This window comes from Strongylocentrotus purpuratus, unplaced genomic scaffold (assembly GCF_000002235.5).
Source record: "Strongylocentrotus purpuratus isolate Spur 01 unplaced genomic scaffold, Spur_5.0 spur5_scaffold_14, whole genome shotgun sequence".
In the NCBI taxonomy this organism is placed as follows: domain Eukaryota; kingdom Metazoa; phylum Echinodermata; class Echinoidea; order Camarodonta; family Strongylocentrotidae; genus Strongylocentrotus; species Strongylocentrotus purpuratus.
This window is the reverse complement of record NW_022145599.1, coordinates 20,110,287-20,127,726: the sequence shown is the minus strand read 5'-3', so window position 1 is coordinate 20,127,726 and position 17,440 is coordinate 20,110,287. Positions and strand designations below refer to the sequence as shown.

General features: G+C 38.1%; 3 protein-coding genes across 7 annotated transcripts; 1 reads left to right on the top strand and 2 right to left on the bottom strand.

Moving 5' to 3' along the window:
• Window positions 1–432: 432 nt before the first annotated feature.
• LOC115923528 (ADP-ribosylation factor-like protein 6-interacting protein 1) lies at window positions 433–17,379 on the bottom strand. Of its 5 annotated transcripts, none has more exons than XM_030984414.1 (6): window positions 17,253–17,379; window positions 14,780–14,928; window positions 14,045–14,164; window positions 11,693–11,810; window positions 10,965–11,049; window positions 433–3,533 (listed from the first exon to the last, which is right to left on the bottom strand). In XM_030984414.1, the coding sequence occupies exons 1-6, from the start codon at window positions 17,253–17,255 to the stop codon at window positions 3,418–3,420; spliced, it is 591 nt and encodes a 196-aa protein (XP_030840274.1). In that variant the 5' UTR covers window positions 17,256–17,379; the 3' UTR covers window positions 433–3,417. The 5 variants fall into 5 exon arrangements, with proteins under 5 accessions (XP_030840274.1, XP_030840275.1, XP_030840273.1 ...); XM_030984415.1 differs by having other exon boundaries at window positions 14,780–14,925; window positions 17,253–17,377; XM_030984413.1 differs by having other exon boundaries at window positions 17,221–17,373.
• Window positions 4,135–6,193, top strand: LOC105437671. The gene is made up of 3 exons (XM_030984410.1): window positions 4,135–4,535; window positions 5,027–5,189; window positions 5,513–6,193. Exons 1-3 carry the CDS (start codon window positions 4,158–4,160, stop codon window positions 5,869–5,871), a joined length of 900 nt encoding a protein of 299 aa, XP_030840270.1. The 5' UTR covers window positions 4,135–4,157; the 3' UTR covers window positions 5,872–6,193.
• LOC115923529 lies at window positions 6,809–7,886 on the bottom strand. The gene is made up of 2 exons (XM_030984416.1): window positions 7,499–7,886; window positions 6,809–7,142 (listed from the first exon to the last, which is right to left on the bottom strand). Exons 1-2 carry the CDS (start codon window positions 7,817–7,819, stop codon window positions 6,870–6,872), a joined length of 594 nt encoding a protein of 197 aa, XP_030840276.1. The 5' UTR covers window positions 7,820–7,886; the 3' UTR covers window positions 6,809–6,869.
• Window positions 17,380–17,440: the final 61 nt, after the last annotated feature.

The window sequence follows — 17,440 nt, the reverse complement described above, 5'->3', positions numbered from 1 at the left end:
CGTAAATTCTGTTCCCTGAGAAGGGGGGGGGGGGGGCATAGATAGTTTGGGTCTTGAGTAGTTTGGGTCTTGATTTTTCTTCAAAATAAAACACAACAATAATGTTATCATCCTGTATCCAGATGTATTCGTAAACATGACATTTTGAAATTTGTTTGGTAATTTGTGTTTGCACAATGCATCATTAATGTTTACATAATTAACAGTACATTATTGTAATATGTTTTTAATTTTGTCAATTGTTTATGTAATTCCCTTGCAATATGCAGTGGCAAATGAAATATAAAAAGAATGAATATTGTGTAATGAATAAAGCCAATTCTCAATGTAACCTTTCAATGTATGCTCGATCATTTGTGTTTGTTTCAAGTTTTTCAGATTCATAGTATGTGAATCAGATGGAACTTGAAAAGAAAGAAATCATACAACAAATTTATAATTCATCAAAGATCATTAACAAGATAAAACACTTTTATTTAGCACAAAGTTACAAACATTACAAATATCAACACGTGATGAACAATTCAATACTAATAATTTGCATCAGAATTCAACATTAACCAACAAGTAACAATTGTATCAAAACTTTAACAAAAAAAAGTATCAAATGTGACTCTTTTTTTCTTTGTACCATTGGGTAATGGTGCAAATATTTTGATGATTAAACATATATACTAATAAACAAATAAACAAACTCTTTTTAAATTTTGATAAAATGTAGAATGTTGCCTACTGAACAATACACATGTTTACTGAAGTCAAAGTCAAATAAGCTTTCTACCTTGTTTGCTTGTCCCAAATTTCTTCTTTCCCATTCACTTTGAATCATTCACAAACCATCACATCTTTAAAAAAAAGTACATTTATACCACAAAGAATTAGTGGGATTAGATATTTAGATTGTCTTTATTCTTTTCTGCAGTATCCCTCAGCTGCATTTACAATGTACTCTGTTGTTTATTTGCAATCGTGGCAAAATATGGCCAAGAAGATCCTTTCTATAATATCTTTGGTTTATACATGTACATACAAGCAATTTAACAATACAATGAAATCAGAAATAGAAAGGTGGAAAATTGTGTGAATTAGTACAGCCATTGTGCTCATATCTACATGTATTATGCTTTACAAAAAAAAATACAACCACATGTATGTTGTCAAAATCGTGATAAACATGTACAACTACTTCTAGTATTTAATTCAAAAATTTCCAAATTTTGTATGGATCAACAAATAATGTAACTTGAAAAAGACCTGGAAATAGGTTTTACAATTGTTTAATTAATCAATTTTGACTAGACTTATAATTCAACAAGTTGACTTTGATCATATACTGGATAAAATCATATAGATAGATTTGTTTTCATAACAGAAATTACTGTAAAACAAAGAACAAATTCAGTAAATGTTATGAGCAAGGGCATTGTTCTATGCAATTTCAGTTATAATCATTAATCATTAATCTGTTAGAATATCTTCCATTTGACACCTAGAGGGATTGCTAGATCTTTTACGAACACATTTAAATGCAATTATGAATATTTCAGCAAAATGGAACTGTAAAAGAGTAATAATAACATGAATTATATACATGCAACTTATATAGAGAAATCTTATATACATTTATACATACAAACTACAACAAGTAATGGAATAACAATGTTTGGAACAACAATAATACAATATCTTAAATTTATATACATACTGTAAATACCATAATATATACAAATTATTTTCAATGTAAGATACAGGTGGATGGAATAACATATAAAATACATACATTATAACATACAGTATTATCATATCTTCATCTTATTGAAATCAAGTTGTTTGATCTATATTTCACTCTTAACCTATTTTTCATGCTGCTTGTTCCATCATTGTTACATTTGCCGATAAGTTACTGGATGAAGCAAAAAAACTCTTGCCCGCAAAAATACAATTTATCAATGCTGACAGGAATGATCTCAACAAATAAGTTTTCTGCAAATACAAAAAGATGGAACATAAATCAAAGCAGGAGGGATTAAAATCCTAGCGCACCCCCCCCCCCCCCCCAACAACTCTCCTTCAAAAAGGTCCCCATTCCCCAGCAAAATTCTGCCATACTCAAGTAATTACCTTAGTTTTTATTTCTGTTCAGAATTTCTGACTTAGTTGCATACTGAACTTAATTGGCCTGTGAACTTTCAAGAGGAAAAGAAACGGAAGGAAGTACAAATCGGTCATGAACTGCCTTATGTTGAGATGTTCACAGACTTCCTTCCACATGTGTTTTTACAAGTTACCATACCTGCCAGCTTAACTTTCACAGCAAAAATTAGGAATCTGCATAGCCAAAATCAGGGATATATATACTGATGTTTTCAGAAATCAAAAGGAATGTAGGGTGTATAACTTTGGTTTGAAGGCCAGAAAATAGAAATCACTTCTCCAAAATAGAAATAGTAATGAGTTTTTAATAGATCGGTTCATAGATGAGGTATGTACAAAATACCAAAAAATATCCACTTATATTTTAAAAATGGAGACGGCCTATTTTTCAACACAGACTAAATAGCCATGACTCCATAACACAATTTTAGGTCTTTGCAATTATGCTGTACAAAGTACTTTAGACTTAAATGTAGATTTTGTTTCAACACTAAAATTGACATGTTATTTTTTGTTGTTCTGACATTCACCGAAATGTAAGTTATTTGGATCAATAGTCATGTTGCTGTGTCAAACTGACATGTAGATGATACTTATTTGTTCATCAATGAACTGAGCAACATCATATTATCACTGTGAATGTATTAAAGTAGTCATGCCATTGCAGGGGGCTACCAAAAGATGAAAAGGTTTTTTTTTTAATGTGAAAGAGCACTTTAAACTTTGTAAGGTAACCTCCCATGTTCATAAATCCCTCACAGCATACTAAGCAAGCATATTATAGGGAAGGCATCCTTACAATCCATAACTACAATACCTGGTACCTGCATCCGCCATTACTGGATAGTTATCATGGACAGTTATCATTATTTTCAATACAAGTTGTGCATGTTCAACATCATATCACTGCATTAAAAAAATGAGAGGGGGAGGGGCTTATCAAACTCATTAAACATGTAGAAAGGTAATCAATGGTTAAAGATAGAGCACCAGCAAATTTGCAAGATTTCCTACAGTGTTCTAGAATTTTCATGTCACATTTAGCAAGACTTGTGGGCAGCATTTCAATAGGCCTTGATGACCTCCATCTACTGCCCTTTAGGCATCTTGGGGATGCCTTAGAAGATTTAACCCTTGATGACGAAAGACACCAGCAAAATCAAAACTTCAAGGTTCCAATGTTCATCCGCCATTGAAGTGGTGTTACACCAATGTCGAACACTAAGAGCTGTAACTACATGTATGAAGACTTGATCGAAGAAACTAATCTCTCTTTTTGTGTCCTTTAAGTAGATTGACAAACACCTCAAGCACCTTAGCGTACCACGAGGCTAAGATTCCATAGTACAGCAGACCGGGAAACAATGCCAGAAATATAGCTGAGGGGGGAAGAAATGAAAAACAGATAAAAAAAGAAAGAAAATGAGGCCTGAAAATTTACTCTAGATACAAGTACACACATTGAAAAGGCCGATTTCACAAACTTTCTACTTGTATTTCACGTAGAGGCAGAGGGGCTACATGTTTGTTCACTATTACCTATCTAGGCTGGATTCTACATTGCATACAACTTGATAAAGTGCTTGCCTAGCTTTTAAAATAATTTTCATTTTTATTTTTTATTTCAAGCACATTGAGTGATTTCAAGTTGGGTGTTTAAGGCTGGTGTTAGTGTTTAATAAACACTAACACCAGCCTTAACACCGAAATGGAAATCAGCTGGTGTTAAGACTTTGACCTCTGAATATCGTCAACTTCCGGTAGCTGGTGTTATCGATTTTGCCAAATTGTCGTCTGCTGAACCGACCTTTGTGGCTGGTGTTAGTATTTCACGTACAAATGTCCTATTCACTAACACTAACCCCTAGGGATTAAGCAAATGTTGATTTCCAGTTCGGTGTTAGTGTTAGTGTTGCTAAATTAGAGTAGCCTAGCATATATTCATGCTGATCACATGCAATAACATCATCTTGTGTAGCTTTGCGTTTTCGAACTGTGAAATCATGTTGAATGCTCAAGTTCGGCGTCAGCCGAACAAAATTAGGAAGCCGTGTTCCACCGAAGAATCCACGAAAAGCTATCTGCGCCTTAACGAAGGGCAGATTGAAGAGCTGGGAAGCGAATTCAATGCGTGGAGGGGGGCGGGGCCCCGCGGAATCGTGAAATCGGAGCAAATGGTAATGACATTATTGGATTATCTAGCAGGAGGTGGGTACTACCGGCAAGTTGGGAGAAGTGCCGGATTGTCAACATCAGCAGCATTCCGGCACACCCATCTTGTAGCCGATTTCCTTTTCGACATTGCACGGCACCATATACAGCTACCACAACATGACGAAATGCAACGTTTGTCGTCAGAACTTCGATATCCCGATGGCGAAGTGAGTTTATACTATGCAAATATTCTACTTCATTATGACGTCTATAAGCCTATTATATAGTTTTGGTGATATCGTCAAGTAAAAGAGAAAGATAGATGGAGAAATGAGGGAGAGAGAGAGAGAGAGAGAGAAAGAGATTGCGTTTGTGTGTGTGTGTTTGTGAATTGGGATAAATCAAATGAATGTACTAGTCTATATTGTTACTTTTTAAAAATATATTTCCATATAAGTCTAGCGCCTATTTACCTTTATGATATAAATCAGCACATTGCGGGAAAAAGAGCACCCTACCATATTTTGATACCGGCTTTATAATTTGGATCGGTTCTTTTCTAAATAATAATATCACCTCTTTCTGCGTGTCTATTATCATAACCATTACCTCCCTCTCCCCCTTTTCCCTTCCTTCTCACCCCTTCTCCTTATCAAGCATATACATTTTTTGTATAGATTTGTTGTATTCTAATATCATTTTCAATTGATTGTTTTAGGTAAAGAATGTTATCCTCTACATTGACGGATACATCGCGCGGATCCAGCGGCCTGACCATGCGGGAAACGCATATTTTTGCGGCAGGCATGGGAAGTCTTGCGACTCTCTCAATACCCAGTATGTAACCGACCAATTCGGCAAAGTTCGTCACATCATTACAGGTAAGTTATGCTTTCAGTACATCCATGACAAATTGTAAACTACTAAACCTAACTCAATTATAAGTTTTGTTATACGTTTGTGAAGTTTCCTGTTAATACTCAAATTTAGGTGGAGAATGTTATTCAACCATGTATTTCTAATCTGAAACATGTCAGTCCATAATTGATTGTAATAAAATAATATAGAGATTAAGCAAAGCCAAAGTAGAAATCAACATCCCATAATTTTGAACACAAATTAAACATAACTCAAACCACGTAAATTATTTTAAACTGCTTCTATATATTCACCACCTAATCTCCATTTGTTTTACTTTTTTAAGGACTCCCCGGGTCAACCCATGATAAGACCGCCACTGAATGGAGCAGGACCTTCATGGACTTTCTGGACAACCTCCCGGATGGATACATAACGATAGGGGACCCTGCCTACAGGAATCTCCACCGCAACGTTGGTCATCGGTTCGTGGGACACGGCCTCACTGATGAGCAGCAACAGTTCAACGATGATATAACAAGACTTCGACAAGTGATAGAGCGCACCATCGGGGCGACACAGCTCAAGTGGCGGATGGCTCAGATGAAAGAGAACAGGCTCGCAGCTAAAGGAGGGATTATCTTTGCGTCAAAACTCATCGTGTCCATGGCAGTTCTACACAACCGATATACAAATTACTTATAAGCTATCATTCTCGTAGTTAAGAAACCGTACAAAAATTTGCGAATGAAAATGTACCTTTTCTTTGTCAGTTCATCTCAATGAATGCCGTCACTTCTTCGCTCTCTCTCTCTCGCTCCCTCTCTCTCTCTCTCTACTTCTTATGCTCAGTGGCGGTTGCAGGATTTTCCTTTTTTCAAACTTTTTCGGCTAGGGGGGGGGGGGGCGTCGGTTCCCATGCCTGCTTACGCTCGCCCCCTCCTCTTAGTTCTTATTCGTCTCCCCTCTCTCTCTCTCTCTCTCTCTCTCTATCTCTCTCTCCCTCTCTATGTATTTAAATTATGTAAATTATATACATACATAACATCCATTCCGTGGGGGGGGAGGGGGGAAGGGGGGGGGGGGTGGGTCTATAATATGCATTGCATTTCAGGTATGTGCCGCAGGAGACCACAATATTATTATTGTGAAACCTGTATTTTCGTTCAGGTGTATAATAATACATATCATTCTGTATATCTAGTAATATCTAATAAATTCAAAAGACAATATTCAACTTGCTCTGTTATACTATTAGAATCATTTCAGCCTTCTTCTGTTAAGTGCAAAGGAAATGTTTAGTTCTGGGAGTGTTCGAAATCCACGATTCACAAAGATACACAAATCGATGTTATTTTTTGAAAGTTTGGATTAACTGATGAGCAAACAAAAACATAATGTAAAGGTTATGTTATCAGGTTGTCGTTGAACCATAATTCTCCCTCGCGCAGTTTAAGAAAGAACTGTTTTTGAATAGGTAATTTGTCATTGTATCATCAAATATCTCTATGAGATTGTGGCACTTCCTGACCCTCCCAAAACCCACCTTCTCCTTTATGTATAAGTCGCTCTGTTCTGACATAATCAACAACAACTTGTATATAGATCCACACAACACTAAGCATAACTATCGAAATTCAAATAATGTTTCCAAATAATATTTAATGCAAAACGATTTGACGCCCTATGTACATCGTGGATAGTTATTGTTCCTTGTCCTCGGTTTCACCTAACTGGACGTCGATCCCCAGAGCGGAACCAACCATCATCCGAAGTGCCGTCATCTCGTCCACAAGCCTTCCCAAAAGGACAATTACTTCGTCGTCACGCTTTCTCTTCTGTCTCCGATTTGTTGGGGGAGAAGCGGACGATGTGGATGGGGCTCCCGTCGCCTCCTCATCACCTTCACCTGGGATGACTATCACTTCCCCTGGGATGACCACGCCTCCTTCTGTAATCACTGCTTGAGGTTTGATCTATATAAAAACAAATAGGCGAAATTTGTAATGATTTCCATTTTCCAGTTAGTGAATGCATAATAAAGTTCCCATTGGTTTGCAATCTTAACTTTAAGATCCCAGTTTGCCAATGCAATTTTCCCATTCATGCATGTTTCTAATGCATTATTACTAACCTATAATAAGTAGGCCCAATATATTTATATATTTCTGATAAAGATGTACAAAGCCTTTTCCAAAGATATCTCCCTTGTTGATAAAATACATCATCATTATTTTACACTCTTTTACCAGCATGTAATATATGGTTTGACAAATTAAAAAAAATGAAATAATGAAATAATAATGATAACAAATAATGACAATAGGCATACCTGTCCTCCAGCTGGGAAATACAGCTGCTGGTACTCTTCAAAGAGCAAGTACAGCTCCGTTGATCCCCGGAGTACCGGATCTCGGGTGTCTGTACCAGATACCATAGTGTGCTGCAGTATATCCCGGTACTCCCTGCCCAAGTTCTTCAGGAGGTTCTCGGTTGCGTTCTCCTGGTAGCTGAGCTTGTCAGCTACCGTTTTGTGGAAACCTTTAGTTGTACCATTCCGTTTCATTTGTTTGTACACGTCGTGGCAGCTGAGGTACTCCTGCATTACTGCCATGATGCCCTGAAGATTCCACGCCTTTCTTCTGTTTGCCATTGTTCTATGATGGGAAAAAAAATCATAAATTAAAGCATGGGCGTACAAACAGTCTTGTATAGTTTGAGATTCATGGGTTAGCAAAGTCATCAATGAGTTAATTAGTGTAACAATTATATTTTCATTTGACTGCAACGGGTAGTTTGCGTTCTGGTGAGGGGAGAAAGAGAGAGAGAGAGTCGGAGAGAGAAGGAGGAGGGGGAGAAGAGCGGGCGTGTAGAGCAGGCACGTAGTCACGGACGGGGTGGGGGGGGGAACACGTGCCCCCCCCCCCCAATTTCCAAATATCAGTTGATCTTGTTTAGGCCCCTCCCCAGGATGTCGATCAATTACATGTTTGTGCTCCCCCCCCCCCCCTAACATCAAACTCTGGCTACGGCCCTGATGTGGAGGAATGAGCCATATAGGGGCGTACATGTTGAAAAAATTGAGATTGACTTCCGCGGGGGGGGGGGGGGGGGGGGGTAAGGAGGAATTGATGAAAGGAGGAACCATCATCGTTAGATACAACCAAGCCTAGGCCTACATGTCTGTACACCCCCCCCCCTCATACTCCTTTCTCTGAAGAACAACAACAATACAAACACAGTTCGATATAAGTAATCGTGAACATTTTTGACAAAAAACGAGTTAGGCCTCAGTCTATATTGCCGTCCAATACAATTCATATGACTATCAGCTTAATGAGAATAGTCTAGCTAATATTGCTTATAAGTCGGACGTGATGGGTAGGCATAATTATGTGCCCTATATGCCTAAGAAACACAGATAACTCAGATTCACCGAATTGTCACTTGCTTCCCAATCTGGGGGGGGGGGGGTATGCCTAATCACATATTATGACATACTTTTTCACACAAAAATTTCTAAACGATGGGCCTAGACCTAGTGGTTTCGGCTTGAGCGGCACACCCCCGTCCAAACCAAATCTGAGGATCCCCCTCCCTCCCTCTCCCCCGAATGTCAGATATTAAAGAGGTTGAAAACCACGCCCACTTAGTAAAATTAACGGGATTAGCAGCTTGTTTTGGGAGCTCGGAGAAGAAGAGTAGATCTAGACTATGTCAAAGGAAAGTAAAGTCAGATAGACTCAGAGTTCTAGTCTAGTATATGCCTACAGAGTACAGAGAATCTAATAAAACAAATTAATTCAACATAATAATGTAACACCGATTCACCAAATAATCCAAAAATAGCCTTTGTTTTTCAGCGCCCCTATATAATTATCCTTCCCTTTTTACAATTCACACACTAAAAAAAGCTTGCCCGATGCACTGGTTCGGCACGCGCATTAGAACAGCGCATCTGATCTGACGGGCCCGCCTGGCCTGGCAGGCCGGCGCGAGTGTGAGCTAGAACCTGCTAAATAGCGTTCATGGGAGTGAACACTACTAGTGTGTGTGTGGTCGAGCTTACTACATTTTACACACACAATTAAGATTGTACGTTGCATTCTTCTAGTCTAGTAATGCGCGTAGCGAGCTAACTGTCTACAATTAGAAGTTTTCTAGGAACCATCATCCATCATTTCAATTATTATTTAACATTTTAGCCAAAGAAATAATGCTGACTTACCACTGATTTTTCCGTCGACTATATTTAGACAGCTCCAAGAAGAATAACAAGGTAGGGTCTAAATTTATTGCAAAATATTGTTTGTATATTCGCGCCTTTGCAGTGTTCGTCTGTCTAGCGAAGCACTCAGCAAATCTGCTGCGCCTGCTTCGGGCGCGGCGTCAAGGCTCTGACCGATCGCCTCGTCCCTTCGGATTTCCTTATATTAAAATGGGTCATTCATGTGCTTGTTTGTAAGTAAGCTCACCTAGAAACGAACGGGGATTTCGTTTCAAAGTAGACCTAGAAGGTAAAGCATAAGCCTACCTTTTCTTTGCCTTTCTAGTAGAGTCTATTTATTAGGTTTTAACAACATTTTCAACTTTCATTTTACAATCTAGCCTTCTAATTCTAGGCTAATTAGGTCTAAGCTCTAGATCTAGTTATAATACTAGTTCTATGAGCTAGCAGTGAAGAACATTTTTTTATTGGTACTACACTACATGAAAAACATTCTCAGAACGAGCATTACTAGTTTAATCTAAGCCCTAGACTAAATCCACATCATGACATGAATCATTTCATATACCTAAAGGCTGGGGTCTTTCTTTCAAAATTTCATTTTATGGATGCCGCGCCCCCTCCGATCCACCAAGCTACACACACACGTACCCTAACAACAGTCAACTCACGTACGACGCTAATTTATTGGCTGACGAATTAATAGAATATGTGAAACAACATGTCATTTACTATGTGATCCATACATTTATTGTGTGTAAAATAAGTTATTTCATAACCCCAGAGAAATAAGTGTAAATTTATTCTGTGCTTTTCATGAAATCTTTAGTTTTTATGTAGTATTTTTAAATCATCGTCGTGAAATCAAGTGAAATCAATTGCAGTGCAGTGGTGTTTACGGTGGTGTTAAGCTATCGATATTGATATCGGTATCGGGCTCTTAATTTCATCAGCACATTTTTAGCTCGATTTAAGAGCTCTTGACTGCTCTAAACACTAACACTAACACTAACACCCAACTTGAAATCACTCATTGTGTGTAGTGCTAAAAGTACAAATGCACATAAAGGAAGAAGAATGTACAACTTTGAAGACACAAGTTTGCTCACCATTGCAAAGTAATCAAATTTACCATGCGATACTGAGTTCTACTTGTATCAAACAACGTTTTGAGGCTGACATGCCTCTCACCAAAATAATGTGAAATAAGTCTAAATTTATGTCCATTTCTTGGCACATGATGTTTGCGTATTTAAATTTAACAATAATCTCGATTTATATAGTGCTTAAAACGAAATACAGTCTTTAAGCGCTTTACAGATTTCATTACCCCTGTCATCGAACTCATTCACACACTATGTGTACCTTCTCCACTCCCTGGGGAGTATTCCTATCATATGGTCACCATGGGGGCATATGGCAGTTACTACACAAAGGCTTTCGTCATCCTACCAGGTCCCCATTTCTCTCCTGGGTATGGAGTGGCAAGTGTAGACTAATGCCTTGCCTAAAGACATTAGTGCCATGTCAAGGATTATACATGTATATCATAATTAAAAATTATACTCACTGGATAGATATGCTAGAAAGAGACCATGGATGGAATTGCCCACAAATGCAATAGTTAGAAGTGTCACTGAAGCTCCAAGGAAGTACTGTATATCAAACAGGAAAAAGAAAAAAGATAAATTTAAACCTTTTCTGATGGTGACGTTAAAGGTCGGTCCCCAGACGTAAATAATCATATTTGATTGATACATGTCTGTAAAAACCCAATTACACACACACCCAAACACTATCAAATCATTCACAAGTTTCTCCAAAATTGTAATAACTCATTTGTGAAAGAAACTTGTAATACTCTTCCATTTCTAGAGTACAGTAGGGTTACATTAAAAGGGGAGAGAAGAGGAGGAACATCATCAATTTTTGAAAGTGTCTTGAGTTTTGCTTTTCTTGATCACTTGCAAATTTCATGAAGTAAATAATTATAAATAATGGGTTAATCCCATAACAACTAATTGCTTTCTGTTTCTCTTTTCATAGATGTGTAGATGCAGGCAAACACGAAGCAAAGCACTTGCTATTAAATCTTTTGCTAGTATCAACTTGAGCCGTAGAGCATATATACTCCTATTGTATTAAATGACATTTCATACAGATTTTGATAAAGTTAAACATTTGTAACTCCTGCCAATGCTTTTGAAGAATTGTCAGTTTTTCAATGCTACAGATGTAGAAACCACCATACAATTCATTTGCTTGCTAAGGGAGGGTAAAAATGTTTATCTTACTTACATATTTGGGCTTCTTTTCTCGTAAGTTTAGAATCCACCTTCCAGTTGACATGAACATCTTCTGAGTGTTAAGCAGTTTACTGCAGCATTTTTCATACCTCCTCTGTTTAAATTCTGACCTAAAAGTGACAAGAAAAATGAAATTCAAATCTCAATTTCAGAGTGATTCTACCTATGTTGTAATGTACATAATATCTCTACTTCCTCAATCTGGTCTCTCTTTTAAATGGAGTTAAATTCACCATCTGTCAAAAGAAAACAATTGTACTGAAGTTGCAGTGTTTGGAGAAAGACCATGAAAAACAGAAGAAGAAAATTTGGACATTGAATGATGATGATGAATACAATCGTAACCCAGCGTTCCATCCAATATCTTTCTACATTGGTGCCTGGAGCAATTAATCACCAAAGCATACCCACAGATCTTCCCTCTCTTTCTTAAAATCATGCAGCACTGTTCAATAACTTTAAAGGCCATCTGTACTAGTTTGGCTAGGAGTGATTAGACCACCCAGGGTGGTCACTGACAGTTGGCTTTCTCATCAAATCAGCTCTCAATTAACAAAGAAAAAGAGGATCATAGGGGACCATTGGTCACCCATTAGGCATTGTTTTCTATACATAGAGGGAGCAAGTAGCAAGTAGTACAGTGGGGCTTAAATATACTGTAACCCTCTATTATTTGTATCCATATCACGCACACTAAGAATCTTGCAACAAAAATGGTCTAAATGAGGTCACATGACAATTGATAGATTGCACATCTCGGTGGCTGTAGTGTATTAAAGTGAAAACTATCACATATACATTGTATATGATAGACTTTTTTTTTACTGACGTGGCATACATGTAGACATACACCTGTACACTCAAAGGTAGCAAAGCAAAATGTAGTGGCGCTAATAGAATGGTCCCTAGTCTGGACAGGAATGCAAAGTGCATGATTGTTGAAAATCATAATATTTTCACTTAGAGATCGTTAGGATATGAAGCTGGCAAATACATGTACTGCAGTGAAACCTGTCTATAAGGACCACCCAAGGGAGACAAGAAAAGTGATCTTTACAGACATGTGGTCTTTGTGTACAAGTTCCTTTAGTACATATTTCAATGAGAAACCATTTTCAAGGGAAACAAAAAAATGTGGTCTTAGTAGACAGGTGGTCGCTATAACCAGGTTTGACTGTACCTTGATTTGGCTTAATTTTACACAAACTTTTATTCAGATATGTACCAAAGGTTTCTTAAATTCACAAACATCATTAATTGTTACACCTTTTGCGCCTCTTCATGTCACTACATTTCCCTAATAATAATATTGGCATTTATATAGCGCTCTTACAGACATACATGTGTATCACAGCGCTTAACAACATTACATTACTTAATTGACATTGATAGCAAACAATAAAATTACGTACACAAAAATATATAAATTCAACTATTAAAGAGAAAGGTTTTCAAGGAACGTTGAAAGATAGCGAGAGAAGGAGAAGATCATACAGCCTGAGGGAGATTGTTCCAGAGACGTGGTGCGGAAACAGAAAAAGATCGATCCCCAAAGCGTGTACGACTCCTGGGAACCGAGAGCAAGGTTGGGTCGTTGCCAGATCTCAGACCATGCCTTCCTGGTTGATGTAATGAGAGAAGGTTTTGGAGATAGGAGGAAGCCATTTTATGGATGCACTTGTAGGTCATTGTGAGAATTTTGTATGTGATTCGCTTTTCTATTGGAAGCCAATGGAGCTGAGGAAGGAAGGGAGAGGCATGGTCATGCTTCTTAGCGCGGAAACCAACTTTGCTGCTCGGTTCTGAGCTCGTTGCAGGCGATTGATATTTGACATAGAAATATTACATAGAAGAGAATTGGAATAATCAGTCCTAGATGTGACGAGAGCACGTACAGCATGCTCACACGCGGACTTGTCTAGGTAGGGTCTGATCCGAGCAATATTAGATAGATGGAAGTGGAGCGTACTAGAAAGTGATGACACATGGTGATAAGCTACCGACATCTCAGAGCTAATAGGTTATTACATGTGCCTGGGAGCGAACTGAATCAGTCTAACCCTCAGGTTTAACCCTCGGGTTTAGCCCTCCTACTGGTATAACTGATTGTGGGTGTGCAGGTGGACCACTACACCCGGGTTTTCCCTACACTTATACAAATAGTACAGTGGGTTCTTAACATGCAAAGGTGGTGACTCTCCTCTACACAGGGCTTCCATTTAATGTCCTATCCGAGAGACGGAGTGTTTTCCAGTTCATATAGCCTGCGTCTATGAAACAAGGGGAGGGGCACGTTAACACACAGCGCAGGGTTATGCCATCTATAGGTCAAGCTTATGCCTACCATGCTTGCTTCTTGAAGTATTCCTTGAAGACACTGGGTACCATGAAGTCTAGAAGGCACACCGTCATGATGATGAGAGACACTGTGGTAAGGATAGAGGGCTGTATCAACCAAATCAAGCTACAGTGACATAGGGGAAAGAAGAAAAATCCTAGTTACCGGTATTATGATGATAATGATCGGTGATGATAAGAATGATCATAATCATAATAATATTGACAATGATGATAATGATTTTAGTTTATTCAATAATAAAAATAATATTAATAGTATATAATAGAAATGATAATAACAATAAAATGATATGATGATGATGATGATACTACTACTATCAAACACATAACTCATTGTTCATTTTGACTTTAAGAGGCAGGATAATACATATTTAATCACAACAATTGTGATTAAATGTCCACTTCTTATGGTGTGGCAATTACTGCCACTTTATATTGCAGCATGATAAATAAGAAATTGTTTGTAAGCATAGAGCCACTTTAGGAATTCAAGAAGCTAAACAACTTACTATACAACAATTATATTTACAAAATTGATTGTGAACATATTCTTGACATTTTAGGGAATAAAGAAGCAGGGCAGCTTGTCACACAACCGTCATAAGTACAAGTTCATAGACATCCCATTCAAATGTGTGTATTAATTTTAACATGTGTTTCAATGGGATGTCTCTGAACTTGTACTTATGACGGTTTCATGAAACGCAGCCCTGGGGCTTACATGTAGAAGACAGTGATTGCAGCACACATGATGTACGGGTAAGAGTCTTCGTCCCATTGTAACCACGCATCTGCGCGGACTATAATGTGCTTCCAGTCAGCCAGCGAATCCAACATGGGATTAAGATCATTCACCTCGGCCTCGATCTCCTGTTTAGAAAAATAATTTATGGTGCAGGAAGAAATTACATCATTATCATTTTCTTTATCTCCCAAATACATGTAGATCTGTTGGACAGAATTTGTGCTTTTGTCACTTTTGACAATCCAATAACAAAAGAAGATCTAGTCTAGTATATAACTTCTACTTCCATTCTTCTATGCCACAACTCTTCAAAAGCCTCTTTCAGCATCTAAACAAGGAAATTGTGGCGTGGTGTGTCTCGTAAGTTGTGGTACTGGTGGTCACAATTGACAAGGCACTACCTATCAGGCCTACTACCTACATGTATATTCCACTCTTTTTTTTAAAATATAAACAAAATAGTACGTCTATAGACGTCTAAAACTCTAGTACTGAAAAGCAAGAGCCAAGAGACAATTGAACATTAAAGGAACTTGGTAACATTGTTCAGATGAGAGAAAATGCCAAGGGCAATTAAGCTATAGTGACTCAAATGCTAGATGTGCAACTTAAGATAATCTAAAAGTTTGAGTGAAAACAGACCATTATTAATGATAAAAATTGAGAAAAACTGATCTGATCGATTCCTTAATTCTCCCAACTATATTATTACAATTTTTAGGTGAATGGATTAATAGACTACCTGTGTATGTAAATCGTCACAAATCAATGAATTGGCTCTAGACCCTACATACCATTCCAGTCACTAAGTGTTCCCCCCCCCCCCTTTCTTCTTCAAGATAATCTGCCTCCTTCAATACTGAAGATTCTTGCAGATGCCGTATACTCGGCCTGATTGGGGTGTGCAGGGCCATTACACCGGGGTTTCCCCCTTCTCTTATACGAATAGTGCAATAGGTTCTTAACGTGCAAGGGTGGTGTTGAAAGATTTGTTAAAGCCTTTCTTAACTCTTATGTCTTATTTTCATGGAAAAAACGATTACCGGTAGGGAAATTCAAAAAGGGTTGGGAGAATTTACTGATAGAGGGTGTTGCACAGCATGACGCCTTCAAAGAAACCAAAAATATCTTTGTGATTTTAACTTTATATCTCCTGGATTTTGCATGTCAGAGGGTTAGTAATCTACTCTAGAAGAAATATAATTAATAAGTAACATTTCATACAAAAAAGTTTTTTCTCATCATCCTAACAATGTTACCGAGTCACTTAATAAATAGAGTAAAGGAGCCGGTAATCGGCCAGCTCCAGTTTTCGGCCGATTGGTTGGATGCAAGGTAAAATCCCTCTAAAATACATCGCATAATAGCATAACACATATCCCACACATACCATACCATGCCAGTGTCACTGAAGAACCAAATTTGCAATGAAAGATATATCCTAAAATATCACATTTTAGCGATGTAATCGGCGGTCCCGCTACCCGAATCTGAAAAATCGAGTATCTTACGCGTGTCTGTAAGAAATATGGGTACCATAAAATGAGCTTTATTTAAAGTATTTTTCAGATTTAGAGCCCGACTTTGTGCTAGTCGCAAGCTCAAAAGTTTCTCATCACATGTATTAAGTCAATGCAGCCGCACATCGCAACGCACACACGATATCTCTGTCTAATTCAGATTCCAATATCCGATCACCGCAGTACTAGTTTTCGGCCTGGCGAGCTCCGGGGAGCTCCGGCGTGGGATATCTGCTCCGCCCGCTAGTGCTATAGATCAGCGCGGAAACGCACAGCACGTGCGCGCGCTTCCTATTGACTTTGTACACGCGGCCGAAAACTGGTACGCTATGCCGAAAACTGACTCCGAAACAGTGAAAATTGAAATGAATATTGTCATGGCAATTCGTGATTTTTTTCTGGGATTCTTGTTTTGTTTAAATAATAATAATATTTGCTTCATGATTTGAACAAAAAATGATAATAAATAGGAAGTAAAGGGTCCAAAAAATAGGATTTTGTCTTAAGTGGCCGAAAACCGGCTCCTTTATAGGGGAATGAATGAAAGGGAACAAAAATAAAAAATGACAAGTGCACGTCATATGACGGGCACACACTCTCACTCAATTCTCAGGCCCGAATTCACAAAGGAGGGTTAACTTAATAAACTTTAAAACCTCATTTACATAACCCATGGCCATGATGGTTTCATGATGGACTCTGAGCTCTGTCTCACACATTGCACACCCGGGACCCCGCCGCGCCGATTCGATTTGTAAACATGGGAGATCTCTGTGACAGCGTACGGTATGCTGCACACAGCACAGGAGCGGACGGGATATTTCCTTGTTGACGCTGACGCAATTCGCAACCGACAAAGTTAGACTAATAATTATGAATCGCCAATAAAACGAGTACCTGGTAGATCTCTGCCGAAATAAACATCTTACCATCTTCAGCTATCTAATCGCTTCTTTTTAATGCAGGTTAGGGCCACAGTTGCAATGTTATGACGCCTGATCTGACAGCACCGGTAACGTCTTTACTTTTGTTATTATTATTGTGAAATTTTCTAAAAACGAATGAAATACCGTGGCTTTGATGAGCGGATAAAAAATGAAAAGAAATATAAGGAAAC

Bases quoted from the DNA above. Each gene is read 5' to 3' on its own strand.
- LOC105437671 (XM_030984410.1), top strand. From the start codon at position 4,158: ATGTTGAATGCTCAAGTTCGGCGTCAGCCGAACAAAATTAGGAAGCCG. The intron at 4,536-5,026 runs GTGAGTTTATAC...TGATTGTTTTAG, and splicing joins TTCGATATCCCGATGGCGAA to GTAAAGAATGTTATCCTCTA. The intron at 5,190-5,512 runs GTAAGTTATGCT...TACTTTTTTAAG, and splicing joins AGTTCGTCACATCATTACAG to GACTCCCCGGGTCAACCCAT.
- LOC115923529 (XM_030984416.1), bottom strand. From the start codon at position 7,819: ATGGCAAACAGAAGAAAGGCGTGGAATCTTCAGGGCATCATGGCAGTA. The intron at 7,143-7,498 runs GTATGCCTATTG...GTTTTTATATAG, and splicing joins ATTTCCCAGCTGGAGGACAG to ATCAAACCTCAAGCAGTGAT.
- LOC115923528 (XM_030984411.1), bottom strand. From the start codon at position 17,042: ATGTGTGAGACAGAGCTCAGAGTCCATCATGAAACCATCATGGCCATG. The intron at 14,929-16,988 runs GTAAATGAGGTT...TTTTCTAAACAG, and splicing joins CCATCATGGCCATGGGTTAT to GAGATCGAGGCCGAGGTGAA. The intron at 11,811-14,044 runs GTAGGCATAAGC...TGTCACTTTTAG, and splicing joins TACTTCAAGAAGCAAGCATG to GTCAGAATTTAAACAGAGGA.